A 14737-nucleotide genomic window follows, 5' to 3' on the forward strand; every position below is an offset into this window, starting at 1 on the left:
TCAAGTTGTCTAAAAAGTGCAATGATGCACCCAATTCTATATGATTATGGCTTTGGCCATTTTGCGATTTGCGATGAAAAGTCACCCCTCGCGTTACAATCGTTGTCGCGTTACATTCGAGTAAATACGGTAATTGCTTCATCGCAACAAGAGGTTACATTTCATTCACTAAAACTTTAAAAAAACGTGGAAGCCCATTGTGATGGTGTTTTCCTTATGCTGCAGATGTTTTCTTAAGAACACAGAAGAATAATAAAATGCAAAATTAATGTGTTGTAAAAAGCAGCAAATAAATGTGAAGTGCTGAACACATTGTTTTGTTGAAGGGGGGGGGGTACCCAAGGGGTAACCCCAATAAGCAATAGGTAAACAATTAAAACCGACTGGAATGCTGTTACCACCTTTCAGCAAATCTGCACACTTTATTCAGATGTAGGGTAATCACATAAGCAGCAGTGTCAAGTAAAGTAGTGCAAGGAGCACCACCATCATTGCAGACCATCATAGTACTACTGAGCAGATACATGCAAGGCATGAAAAACGAAATGGGGAAGTACCTGTTATGAACTATTTCTCCTGCCATCTTTTGTACAAGGGAGTGGAGATATTCCACCTGTGAAAATGAAAAAAAAGAACAAGAAGCAACAATGAAATAAGTCCTGCTACAAAAACTTCCAGATGGGTTGATCACAGCACTGAAAAATGAATTAGATGGAAATTAGTCACTTTTCATTTACACTTACAACAATGTCATAACCAATGATCATGGGAGTAGTGAACAACAACGATGTCGATTTCTTTTTTGATGCGAGTGAAATTACACAAACCCCCCAGATGTATTTTCGATGGAGTTTCGGAGGTCTTCAGAGATGCGCTGAGCGTTTGGTTTTGAAAACACAACAAAGCCAAATAGCCACATTGTCATGCTGCACCCAACATGCTCTGCAAGAACCAGGGCAGTGCTCTTGGCTTGCACTTTTGTCTTAGCTGTGTGCGTACAGACACATTAGCGTTGTGGCCAGAAAGCTGTGTGCAAACCACACCGTGGCACATAAAGTGATCTCAGCGGAGAGGACAGGAAGTGTCAAACTAAATCTAATCTTTCCTTTGAGAGATGATAAACAGTGATTGATTACCTCTGGTCTCGTCTCTTGCACCGCTGAGATCAGGGTCGCCAGGTTCGGCTACTTTTTAGGCTGGTGGCGGCACAAAAAATATCTTGGCTACTTGCCTATTTTTTGGCTGCTTTCTTGTTCCCTCTATTTGGACAAAATTATCAATATCTTGTGACGTCGCAGCCGCTGGCGTTCGGGTATGCGGTTTCAAAACATGGTGATTCAAGGCGTCTTTCCAGCTTCCAAAATTGAATTTGGTGCTTGCATTACATAGAGGAAAATACTTTTGGATGTGTGGCTGGGACTCGGGGGGGAAACTGTCGCATGGAGCCTAATTTTTTTAGACCGCCTATAGCTGAGCGCGACTTCAAATTGTAATTAGAAGTGAACAGGACAAATGAAAGCGCTCCACATTCAGGACGCTTTGCACTCATTGACATAAAAATCGAACATTAGAAATCGGAACTGCTAGAGTTATTTTTCACAATTAGGTACAGACTACAACTCGGGAATATCAACTGCTTGACCTTCGTCATCATGGGAGACACGATTTCAAAAGTGACTGCAATTTATGCTTCATTCACAGCAACTGTGATGTTGAACACACATGCAGTGCTCATTTTTATTGTCGCCACAAGGCTGGTACTTTGGTCTTTTTGGTCTCTTTAATATAAGTCACGCAAGACGCGTGAACAGTCTCACTTTTGCAACAGCGCAAGAAACTTCTTCAACCTGCACGATATGATTGCTAGAGTCAACAATTTATGCTCTAATTTCAGCAAATGTGATTTTGAAGGGTTCTTGCTGTACTTATTTACATTTCCATCAAAAGGTTCTTGCATTTAGCTGTTTAAATAAAAATGTCACAGTTTTTTTCACCCACACCTGGCTACTTTTGGCTACTTTTACTGCCCTTGGCTGAAGATGGCTACTTTTTGGCTAGTTTTCCCAATTTCTTGGCTACTTTTGCCTTTTAAGACCTGCCAACCCTGGCTGAGATATCTAAAACACCTGCAATGCCATTGGCGCTTATTGCGCGAGCTTTCGAAACGGGTTCAATGCAGTGCTTAACGTTCATATTGCTTTTATTGCTCCTTTGCCTCCAGGCAAAGCAGTCTTTAGTCTTCCTTTTGTAAAATTTTCTGGCACCACAGCAATACAAAGAGACGTGCACTACAAGAGGCTGACCTCCTCCTAGCAGGCCTCCAGCAACATTAACTACCACTGCCTTAACATCAGACGACCATGGTAACTGCACACTTGCACTGTGCCTTTGAATACAGCTACATCTCCAAACGAAAGACATATCATAACAAAGGGAAATAAAAGAAACATGCCCACATTATTTTATGTCTGTACTCGACACAGATGATGGATAGTAAGTTACATTTCCTTGACATTTGAGTCTTGCAGAAGTCCGGCTGCTATCAAGTGGAACCTACGCTCATTTCAGTAGACATGAGAGTGGACGAGGAGAAATTGCTCCCGTGCGCCCCCACCCCCCCCCATGTGCATTTTCCTATGAATGTCACACCTGCCATATGGAAACATATTCCGAGGGAAAGCAGCCAGAGAGGATTTAATAGCAGCTGCGAGCCTCGTTACACTTCTTTTTTGTTTCCCTCTCAATGCTGTCAGTCTAAAACATTGCATAACATTAATCAAGGTGTCCACATGTAAGGCTCAATAAAGAAAAAAATACACACCAACCTCGGTATAACGAACACGGATGCAACGAATTATCGGCTATAAAAAAGTAAATGAATAGTCTTGTCGTAGATGCAACATTACAAATATAAGTTTATAACGAATTTTCTAATATAATGAAGTTATTTCGTGTCAGATGCAACTTTGTTGCAATCAGGGGTGGAACAGAGTATATGGGTTTGGGAGCAGTCCTGGGAGCAGGCAAAAATGCCTTTTGTAGCAGGCTTGGAGCATCCAGAAAGACATTTTGGAGCAAGCTTGGAGCAGCCAGAAAGGCCTTTTCGAGCAAGTTTGGAGCAGAGAGAATGTTCAGAGCAGATGAAGACCCTGTTCACAGCACTTGCGAAGCAACATTTGCACAATGCTGCATTTGGCAAACACTAGGCTAAATTTTGCAATAGCGTTATTTAGCTATGTACAGCCGTCCATTTTTAAAATCTGAACGTGCGAGCGTCAACCGCCGAGTCGATAAGCGCCGTATAACTGAGCACAGCAGCGAAATGAACGAGGATACACGCGTGCGCTCGCTGAGCCGTCCTGTGCACCTGTCTCTGTCTTTGCTAGGCTGTTCCAGAAACCAGACACCACCCCCACTTCTCTTAAGCACCGTTACCATCATACTTTTTTTCTTTTCTGAACGCTACCATCAAGTTATTAAAAAAATGGCAATGTGGTCGCGTGAGATGGATGGGATGTGAGAGACACCCGGGGCTGATTATACTACGTGCGTATCAGCATTTTTTTTTTCTTTTTCCTGCGGTTCACGCAGCACTTTCCTGAGGCAAAAAAAGATATCTGCCAGTGCAAACAAAAAACAGGACAAAAAAGCAGGTGGGGTTAAGTCCATTTCACATAACAGCCCGGCAGACGAAGCTGCACTGGACTGTTTACTGTGCGCATGCACATATTCTCGTTCATTTCCCCACTGCGCTCTGTCATATGGCGCTTATCGACTCGGCGGTCAACGCTCGTGCATTCAGGTTAACAAATGGGCGGCTGTACACACGTCCGTGTTGTCCTTTTCATTCTGTTCTATATAGTTCGTCTCCCAATGGCCGCAGTCCTGCTAGGTAGTACAATGCCTGGAGAAATATGCTCATATCCTGGATGTTTTCTTCTAGGTTAAACCTCTCCAGAACCATTCCGCGCAATAAAGTCTTTTTTTTTTTCATACAAAAGACACTTTGGTGTAATGAGCTTAAAAGCACACATGAAAAAAGGAAAAAAAAAGACAGCGCTTGGTCCCAACACTTGTGAAACCTCCGTCCTTTTTTTTTTTCTTTTTCTCTCCCGTGGCGCTAGCGTCTGTTGAGCCAACCTCCATAGCCGATCACAGCCTTGATGAAACCGAAACTACAGTTGAACTCCGCTACAACGAACTCCGCTTCAACGAAATTTCCGGTACAACGAAAACAGCCCATAGGAGTCAATGTATAAATATGCTCGCCACAACGAACACTTTTTCTGTTGCTGTTCCGCTTCCACGAAATTTGACGATGCCATTCCGGGCTCAGACATTTAATTTACTGTGCAATAAACACAATCTCGGACATTTCGATGCATTTTAGAACATAAAAAAATACGAATTCAAAGTCTAAATAGCGTGTTAGCACCAGCAGAAACCGCCGCTGTTGACTGAGCATGGGGGCCGCCATTGCTTGATAGTGACGGCGATCAGACTGCCCTGCTTACGCAACTGACTTGAGTTGCTTCTTAGTCGCAGACAATCCGAAGCCAAAGCTCAGTAATCGCAGAACGATTCCTTTTCCAATGCCTTTCCAATGCTTTTCGTGCTTTTCACGCTTCGCTAGTGATCAGAGCGACGGTACATTTGCGTTATCAACGCGAGCAGCCCTGGGGTGCAGTTGCGGAACGATGCCTTTTCCAATGCCAATGCTTTTCGTGCTTTTCGCGCTTGGCCAGTGCGACCAGTGGTCGGAGCAACAATTCGTCCGCGTTATCAACGGGATCAGCCAGCCGCAAGTGGTGGATAAGAATAGCATAGAATAAGGCGTAAGTCATCGCTCCACGATAGCACGCCTGCATGTCGCCGTTGTCGGCGAATAGCTAGTGTTGGGTATTAGTGCAACTGTGCAGTTCGTGTTGCGCGCCCGTGCCTCTGTTTGGTTCATTTGCTGAAGTTGTGTTTCTGCGTGTTTTTCAACGTGGCGTTGCTATGCATATATGAGAATCGCATCATGACGCTGCTGGGGACGCAAAGGAAGCAGCAGACACTTTTTGAATTTTGGAAATAAAAGTTTCACTGTTCTACTAGCTCAGGTCATATTTTTTTGGATTTCACTACAACGAAATGTTCGCTTCAACGAACATTCATTTTTCCGAGCACCGTCAATTTCTTTTGTAGCGGGGTTCGACTGTATAACCGTTTCAATGAAACTGAGAACACAATGTTTCAGCCACGTTTTAGGGCACAGGGCTTGATGGCTGTCGCACTTTGCGGCTAAATTCGGGTGCTGCAGCGCAGTACGGTGTTGATAAACGAGTTTGGCGCAACAGGAGTGGTTCGGCACACGATGGCGTAGGTAAACAAGTTTGGCACACAATGGCGCAAATGGCGCAGCTGTTCCACCACTGTGCAGTGAGGTTTGAGTGTACATTTGCTAATTTATGAAGATTCTGACTTATGCCGGGATCAGCTCAACAAGTAAAAATATTTGAGCAAAATCTGACCTTGTAGTTGTCTACTGCGAATTTTATGCTATGGATTATGAAGCAATACTAGAAGTTACGCAATATATTACACAGGAGAAAAATAAAAGGAAAATTTACAAGCGCACTAATACAGAAAAGCGTGGAATAGAAAAAAAAGAAGGAATTGCAGCCATGCAAAGACCTCAGACATTTCAGCTGGGGCTTTACTATAATAAGTATGCATAACTAAGAACATGCATAAACTTTAAGACTGATCATTCTATTCATCAACATTACACGACAGTAAGTACTACACCAAATAATGCTTTTCCAACCGCTGCTGCACAGTACAAAAAAATAAAAACAAACAAACAAAAAACAGGACACCATTAATCACCTTTTTGCCATAGACAAAGGCACTTCCTTGAATCAGAAAGGCTGCTTGGGTGAAATTGACGCTGGATTCGCCTTCCTGGTAGGTGATCGGAGTTTGTGACAGCTGAAAAACAAAGGAAAAAAGAAACAAGAAAAGAATATTACAAGACTGACTACAAGCAATCAAGGTGAACAGTGCATGTTGCTTCCAAAAAAACGCAGCGAGCATACATTACCAGTCCATCAACCAGTGACGGTTACGACAAGCTGCGTTTCGCACTTTGACATGCAATCAGACTCTGCCTCATTTAAGTGTCCAAACGCCAATGAGACCTATCCACTTTCATTCCCATCAAGGAAAACCCGCACAACAAAACCCAACTCGTATGGACAGTTAGAAGATCGTCTTCATAACTTTATCCGAGTATACTGAAATGTCCTTTTTCGTAACCCGAGTGCCAAACCAATGCATTGCATGCTGCCCACAAAGCGAGTGCTAGTACCTTTGGCTATAAAGCATACAATTTCAACCACGCACATGTCCTCTCTAAAACCTTTTTGTCAGTTTAATGTCAGCTAACCTGATAATTGTAAATAATTCTAACGCGAAACCAAGGTTGGGAATCACCCAGTTAAATTATGTAAAGCATTTGAGCTCATATTCAATGATGCAGCCAAATGAATAGAGACTAATTTTACCACCCTATACATGCAACTATGAAAGCCCACCTACTCAGATGATTAGAATGGTACCGTCAAGCAGGGACACCTAAGCGCTTACTTAGGTCGTTATATACCAAGGCAGAAGACCACCTACTTACGTAACGTCTTACCACTGCAAGAAAGTTAGTCATCCACAAGGTATTCTCACATTCCCATCCATACGCAAATATGCAGGTTATGGCACAAATACGCAGCTGATAATGCAACATAAGCAATGCAGAAGTGTGCTATTAACGGAAATCTGTACACACTAATCTACCGACTCTTATGAGGGAATATTAATGCCACGTTGAATGTTCCTCAAAAACACGCTCACAAGCGAACCTGAGTTTCAACCAAACAACCGAAAAATGAAATGTGCAAATTGCATTTTTTTTTTTTTCACTCTAATTTTAACAAGGGTGAAGGAATTCACAGAAAGGAGCAAGAGTCCTCCTGAACTTTGTAAATTATTTTGCACATTTACCTCCCTGCATGCTCTTTTGTTCAAGCAACTATCCACCATATCTCTTACGTCTCCAGTTACAGCGGTCGAGCGAGTCGGAAAAGCAACACATCAATATCATTACTGAAACCCGCAAAGCTGTGTAATTGGCACTGAGCCTGCACCAAGGTGCTGTTTTGTACGTCTTTAGGAGACAGATGACTGCAAGCATGCAAAATACGTAGCCACATGATAAGTACACAAAATCGCAGCTGTTGATGTGCAATGGATGCAGCTTGTTATTGTAAGTTTAATTGTAAGCTTTAATTACCTTTGCCCATCGAAATCACAATATCTCTGCTATGAAGACTTCCCTGCTCTGTTGTGAGTTGCAGAGCACAAGCACGCATGGAACATTCGCTTGTGTTGTGTACAAAGGGCCCGCGGCATGCAAAAATAAGCAAGCTTGCCTGAAACCTTCATGTACCAATGCCGATGAGGTTAAAATACGGCGCCCGCTGTACACGCCCCATAAATAAAATCGCAGTTTTATTCATCGCAGATCACAGCCATGTTGGATGAACTCGCACAAAACTGAAACAGCCACGAGTGGAGACAAGGTGATACAGTCGAACCTCGTTAACACGTACCTGCTTTAAGGGGAGACACTGGTCTCGAAACGAAAAGTTTTATTATTGGAGATATTGTAATGAAATTGGGTGTGTATATGTATTTCTTCCTCCTGTTTTCAAAAATATAATTAGTTTTCATGTACTTCAATTAGTTATCAAATTGTGAGAGCATAAGTGAAATCTAATTAGGTAATTTCTTACGGGTCATTAAGACACTTTCCCTCAGTATTTTTAGGTTCTGTTTAAGATGCAGCTGTAGCCAAAGACCTGCCATGTGGAGCTATGCTATTTATATTGTCACTGAGATATATCATCATATAAGAACTTTCAATTGTATTGACATTGTGTAATCTTGAAATGCAATTAGCTCACATTATTGTTCACAAAATTTCATATGTTCATCTTAGCCACAAAAAAATAGCATAGCTCCACAGTCCTATTTCTTACGAATTCAACGGTATAAAATTTATCAAAATTACCTTACAAAAACATAATGAAAAGATCCGTAAGGCTGGTCAAGTTGGCAAAAAATGTGAAGCTGAGAAAATCGCGTTTGAAGATTGACACGCACTGTATAAATTTCTAAAAGGAACCTTTAACCATAAATTTTATTCACATGTTCCCCATCTGTTTCCCTTCAAAACAAAACAGAAAGTGTCTTGTTCCACCCAAGGAATCATATCTAAAAAAATTTTCCAATGTGCAAAGCATGATCAAAACCCCACCATGACAAGCGGCTGGGGGGTTCTGGAAAAGCCATGGGGTATGAGGCTCAAGCGACTGGCTGCTCATGTCTTTTCAGTCTTTAGGAAGAACCTTCTAGATGTTAGGCAGCATGTTACCCTGGGTAATAGGTTGCTATGCTTGAGAGAATACCTTCAAAGTAGTCCAGGACTGTAATCTTCAGTTGCACCCGTTTTGTGTCTCCTTGCAAGAGTCTTTTTTGTGTTGGTGCTCTTCAGATGAGTTGCATTTGCCTTGCGTAAACGCAGAGAGTCTTTTTCTAGGCTGTGGTCCCAGGGCACAGCCGAGACAAAAGTTTGAGTAAACAACATGGTCAATTACAAGGCCAGTGTAGAGCTCAATGATGCAGCCCACACCTATGTGTGAGCTCCGACCTCGCGTCATCCATGAGCCGTCGAACACAACATCGATGTTCCCTATGGGGTTCAGGAAGTCTGTATACAGCTCTTTTATTACTGCCACACTAGCAGCTTCACTTTCAGTCGCTGTGTTTTCGCAGGCTTTCACTAAACTTTTTAGGTGTCCCTGAAACGTCTTGTGGTGCAAGCCTCGGTGCGAAAGGTTCATACACGCACAAAAGTCCGAAAGGGCAGTAACACCTTTGCCTATCATCTGTATCCCCTTCATGGCCCTCATGTTGACTTCGAAGGGAGTGATGGTGGCAGTTCCGCTCACTCTCGGAGAAGAAAATTGCTTCTTCTCGAAATCACAACTGCTGCAAGAAAAAATAAGCTTTACCGCAAGGCCGTACTCCTTGTCCGTTGCCTTCCTCACGCTGAGACTTTTTGCGTCGCATTTGTCGCACTTCGCTTGTGCAAAAAAGTTATTCAAAACTTTCATATCGACGAGCAAAAAATCGGTCCCGGCGTCACCGGTCTGGCACTCCGCGCTTACTCCAAGAAGGTCGAACTTGCGCTGGGTAGCCGACTTTCCAGACAGAACGGTCTTCGTTTGCGCCGATCTCTCAACTCGCTGCGCCTGCTCCGCCGTTGAGTAGTACGCGGCATCAACCCGAAGTGTTTCGCTAGTCGAACTTGGTCCCACGGTGTCGTCAGTTGAAGTTCCCGGCAGGTCCAAAGGGTCCGGCCGCGACTCCAACTCCGCTGCCGACGGTGCACTTGTAGCCGGCGCCTTCTTGTTCCAAGCCCGTTTTTTACGGCTTCCAAAAGCTCGTTGCGTCGATGGTTTCAGACGAGAGTCTCCAGGCATCTCGATCGCGTGGAAAAACTACCGGCACAAAGTAGAGACACGGTCCGTCGAGAAACACGCACGATCGCAAAAGCAGGCGCACACAAACGGACAGCCACGGCGGAGAACCAAACACAAAGAAAAAAAAAATGACGTGTCGGTCGCGCCAGCCAATGGGAGACTCGGAAAGGCGCGCTTGAAAAGCGCGCCGCGTGAGAGCCAATCAGTGGCCTGGAAACGACCTTCAGAAAACCCGCGACGGCGGCCGTTCTGCTTGAGCGACGCCATTTTGAGATGGCGCAAAATGTGCACAAAGAAAACAGCTTCAAATCTAGCCCAAGATGGCGGCGCTCGGCCCGCTGCAACGCTCATGGCGCGCGCGGGAAGTTCGAACAAATTTCGTCCTTTTGGGGACATTTTAGTGCTGCCGGGGTGCTTTGAAAGCCGATTTTATCGCGTTTCCCGACCGAATTTAGCGTTAGCAATTTGAGAGTAGGTGCTCAGAAGTACAAACGCCTCGAAAATAAGCTTTGCGAAAAATCGATTTTTTGACCATTTTTGACCGTTCCAAGACCCGCGTCTCCCCCGCTTTAAGCGTACTAACGGTTAAAACGTAGTTGCGACGAATCCCCGACCAAGTCTCATAGAGCCTAATGCATTCGCTGACCGCTTAAGCCGTAGTGCTTCGTCCTACGCCTACCGGTTAGTGCGTACCGCGATAACTTTTTGTGGCATAAAATTTTGCTGCGCCGCTGAACCGGACGCCATAACGTGCCGCCAAAGGTTTTCCGTCTTTTCGAGAAGTGCGTAAATTGGTCGATCACTGATACCGCTTACGAGAACGGAAATCTGGGGGATTTTGTAAGAATTCATCATAGAGCAGGTAGCGCAAAACTTCCGACTTCCGCGCGATTGCGGCGACGCCTTTGCGGGTAAGCATCGGGAAAGAACGAAGGTGAGGCGGCGGCCCTGACGAACGCGCCAGCATGATCGCCGGCAACCTTATCACAAGAGGTATCTTCAGATATCTGCCCGGGCACGCGTGCATCGCAGCACTACTTTGAGCCTACTGCACGCCTTTAATAGGCGACAACCTGCACGCGCTGGGCCGCCGATCCCTGCCGCGTCGTTGTGCGGGGCCTTGTTCAAGCGCGCGCCGCTTTGTAAAAACGAAAGCAGCTCGCTGTTGCGGAGTTGAGCGTTGCTGGTCGCGGGCGACGCGAAACCTCTTTGCATTGACGCTATCACGCTAAACGCAAGCGTGCGGCACAGCAAGCGTAGCGCTGTTGTAACCATACTGCACGCTTTTATTGGGCGACCACCCAAACGCTCTTCAGTCCACTGCCAGCACCGCTAGAGTGTCGCGAAGTGCGCATCGCTTGCAGGAAGTTCGTCATCGCCGCGTTAACCGAACGAGCTACTCGCCGCATCTGTGCACGGTCTGGAGCGAAGTGGGTACGAAGAACACTCCCACGACAAATGTGCGTGTGCAGTACAGCAAGCGGCCGGCAGTGACGGCGTGAGCCGAGAAGGTGACGCGTTGCACGCAACTAGCCAGGAGACGATCGGCTCCACGCAGCCGTAACGCGTTTCGCTGGAACTGCGTCAGTTTTCGTTTAGGAGCAGATCGCGGTACAGACGCACGCACATATATCGCGGAAAGCTGACACTGTCCGTTCTGTCGCTATGTCGGTCACTGCGTATACCGGACCCTGTAATAGTTCCGAAATGCTCCTTGGCGTCGCCACCGCGCCCTATCGGACGGTCGTGCGAGAGTACCAGAATCTGTTATCCACTTTGGCAAAGAGAAAGAAAAGGCTTTGCAATGGGTACTTTAGGCAACATTTGCTGTGGCACTGTATTTATTTCTTTGCTGGCGGCGATGGCGTATGCGAGGAGATGCAAATTTTTACTTGGTGGTTAATGCGTACTACCGTTTAGTGCGTAGTTATGCGGCGTTCCCGGCAGGTACGCATTAACGAGGTTCCACTGTACATGCTTTTACATGCACTTCTAACGATCGGCAATGTTCTCAAGTGCAGTCTCGCACTGAGATAGTCAGTGAGTTTGACGCTAGCATGCGGGTAAAAATAGAACTGCCTTTGACTTTGCCTGTGAATGACTACTGCGGCTGCCTTGCAGTGTATTGATATAAAAGACGCTCACCATCCAGCACAAGTATCCCAAGGTCAAGATAAGACAAACAAAAAAGAAAAGAGAGAGACAAGAACTCTGACTATTGTGCTGTGAAGCCTTTTTTTCTTTTTTTTTTAGGATATAAGGAGTCAGCTGGATGTATCGCAGAAACCTCTGCGCTATGAAACAGCTCATGCAGCAATCGATTTTCCATAAACGCAGCAAAAATCATGGATTTCTTTCATAAATAACAGGCGACCGTTCCAGAGGTGCTCCCAAGTCAAAGAAAAATCGGCGTGCAGCCGAAGAAAACTAGCAAGCTGCAGACACAGCCAAAACCAACCTCCCCCAGGTACTGGTCCAGGTATGCAGCGATGTCGACCTCGAAGTTCTTGGTCAGGTCTCGGATCGGAGTAAGCAGGTTTGCATACCGCTGCTCTATTTCCCGGTCCTGGGCCCGGTACCGCTGGGATGAGCCCCCCAGCCCATCCATTTTTCCGGACTCTGCGTGTTTTTTGTTTTTTTCAAAGTTGTACAATGCATTGAAGTGACGCCACAGAGAAAAATGATTTCACTTGTGTTATAAGCAAATTACCGATTCCAAGTCAGTAGGCATTATTGGAAAAGGAAAAACTTGACAGACGTGACATTTGCTAAGCCTTCAAAAACAAAACAAAAAAAAAACGGGGCAAAAGTTCATACATGACTTATCCTTCAGTATGCCTCCCAGATAAAGTGTGATTAGATAGCTAGTGCACATTGCTTAATCTTTGGAAGTGTTTTCTACTTGGCCCGTATCAGTTGAAGCTATGCATCCACTGCTGGTTCAATGTTTGCAATTTTTCAAAGTTGTACAGAGTAATAAGGGTACTAATACGGCGATCTGGGCGAGTTGGTGTACTAACATCTTCGGGAAATATGCAGCGCGGCACGGACGAAGGACAAGAAACGCACAACACGAGCGCTGACTCTCAACTGAAATTTATTTCGAGCGCAAACATAAAACAAAAATATTTAAACCACATGGGTGGTTTAAATATTTTTGTTTTATGTTTGCGCTCGAAATAAATTTCAGTTGAGAGTCAGCGCTCGTGTTGTGCGTTTCTTGTCCTTCGTCCGTGCCGCGCTGCATATTTCCCGAAGATGTTAATAAGGGTACACCAAAGATAAAAATGATTTCACTTGCATTAGTAAATTACTGATTTCAAATCAGTACGACACTGTTGACAAACTAGAAACGGACATGACATTCGCTAAGCCTTCAAAAAAAGAACGGGGCAAAAGTTCATCCATGAGTTATCCTTCAGTATGCTTCCTAGATACAAGCGTTATTAGATAGCCAGTGCATGTTGCTTAAATCTTTGGAAGTGTTTTCTATCTTGCTATGTTTGTATTGATTTGGCCCGTATCAGCTGAAACTACGCATCCACTACTGGTTCAATGTTTGGGAGAGTTACCTTTCTTCTAAATTTTCAGTTGTAAAAGCAGAGCTTGCCCTATCTGGTTCCTCTTCGTTGTCTTTGTTGTTGTTTTTTTTTTGTCACTGGTTTTCTTTCGTACACTAATAAGCTGTCCTTCAGCAATATGAAAAGCACCACCCTTGCCACAAGAGTACGCTTGGTAAGCAAGAAGGAGTACGAGAAGAAAAGACAGGAGGCAGAACTGCATCGAAATTTATGCACCAGTTAGCCACGACATCATTAGATTTTGACTGCATTTGCTAGGGCCTATATAATTATAATTCCTTATCAGTAAGGATACATTACACAGGGTTTCAGGGGTGCCACAGATTTAGCATGCTAAGTTTTGGGAGCTTTTATTCAGCCAATATGGCCAAAATGCAAAAAAAAAAAGAAAAACAAAATTTGACATGCCCCATAGATGTACCGATGTTGAGAGGTATTGGCACGGAATTCAGAAATGGAACTGCAGAGTCTATGATCATGAAATTAATGACGGCAGAGTTTCCAAAGAATAATTTATTGTTCTACACTCAAACCTCGACATAACGAACACGGATATAACAAAATATCGGTTATAACAAATTAACTGAAAAATAATCCTGCAACAGATACAGTGTTAGGAATATACGTTTATAACGAATTTTCAGATATAGCGAAGTTATTTTCGTGTAAGATGTAACTTCGTTATAATGAGGTTTGAGTGTACTCAGATCTAGTGTTTCATTACAACATTAATGTAACAGAAACAAGTTTGTAAAAGAGCCCAGAGTAATGAAACAATTTTGTGCGCATTATTTCTGTACAACACAAGAAACAATGCCAACAATACATGCAGAAACAAATACTGGACTGCTAGAAAAAAAAACAGTGGTAAAATACACAAGTAAGAAATACTACAGCAATATAGATACCAGGTGTTACTTATATAAAAATAAATTATGTAACTATATCCCCCCCCGCTATACAGCCCATTGTTAATTACTACAAAGTGCAAAACACTGTACAGGTGACTGCCAATGCCTAAACTGTCCATACTCCCAACACCTGGAGTAAAGAAACTAACAGGGCTAATTCTTGTGCAAATGCCTGGCATAGCACACCTAGTAAAATGAAACTGTCAGATGCATTCATTTTTCAAGGTAAGCAGTACTGTTCCAAAGGACTTGACACAAAAGCAAGGTCCGTCTGCATTATGCCGTCACTAGGAAGTTAGCTGTTGATATTTATGAACTGCAGGTAAATTGTGCTTTCGGTAGGTGCACTCAAGCAGTGAAATTTCTTAATCATACTAAACACAAATATCGGAGAACAACAAACTGAATATCAAATAAAATGTTTGCCAATTCTTAGACAAAAGGTACATAGGCTGCGAAGTCTCGTGGTCGTAGAAAAGTGTTTTTCATAGGGGTGAGCAAATGTCCGAAATTTCAAATATGAATTAATATTTGATTCATATCCCATCTGACAATTAACAATTCAACCTTCATGAATATTGTTTTATTCTGAATATTTGAGATGGAAATGACTCACTGCAGTCTTGAGGGAATAGGAACATTGGATGTGAGGGGTTCTAAATGA

General features: G+C 43.9%; 1 protein-coding gene across 7 annotated transcripts in view; it reads right to left on the reverse strand.

The window, feature by feature from the left end:
* The window catches only part of LOC119383561 (condensin-2 complex subunit H2), an 86464-nt gene that overhangs the window by 69553 nt on the left and 2174 nt on the right, over positions 1-14737 (reverse strand). For all 7 annotated transcript variants that reach the window (XM_049412577.1, XM_049412576.1, XM_037651786.2 and 4 more), the window contains exons 3-5: positions 12040-12200; positions 5872-5973; positions 558-613 (exon numbers count right to left, since the gene is read on the reverse strand). In XM_049412577.1, coding sequence (XP_049268534.1) covers positions 558-613; positions 5872-5973; positions 12040-12189 — 308 coding nt within the window. In that variant the 5' untranslated portion in view covers positions 12190-12200. The remainder of the gene's footprint in view (positions 1-557; positions 614-5871; positions 5974-12039; positions 12201-14737) is intronic.

Source organism: Rhipicephalus sanguineus, chromosome 2, assembly GCF_013339695.2.
Source record: "Rhipicephalus sanguineus isolate Rsan-2018 chromosome 2, BIME_Rsan_1.4, whole genome shotgun sequence".
Classification (NCBI taxonomy): Eukaryota; Metazoa; Arthropoda; class Arachnida; order Ixodida; family Ixodidae; genus Rhipicephalus; species Rhipicephalus sanguineus.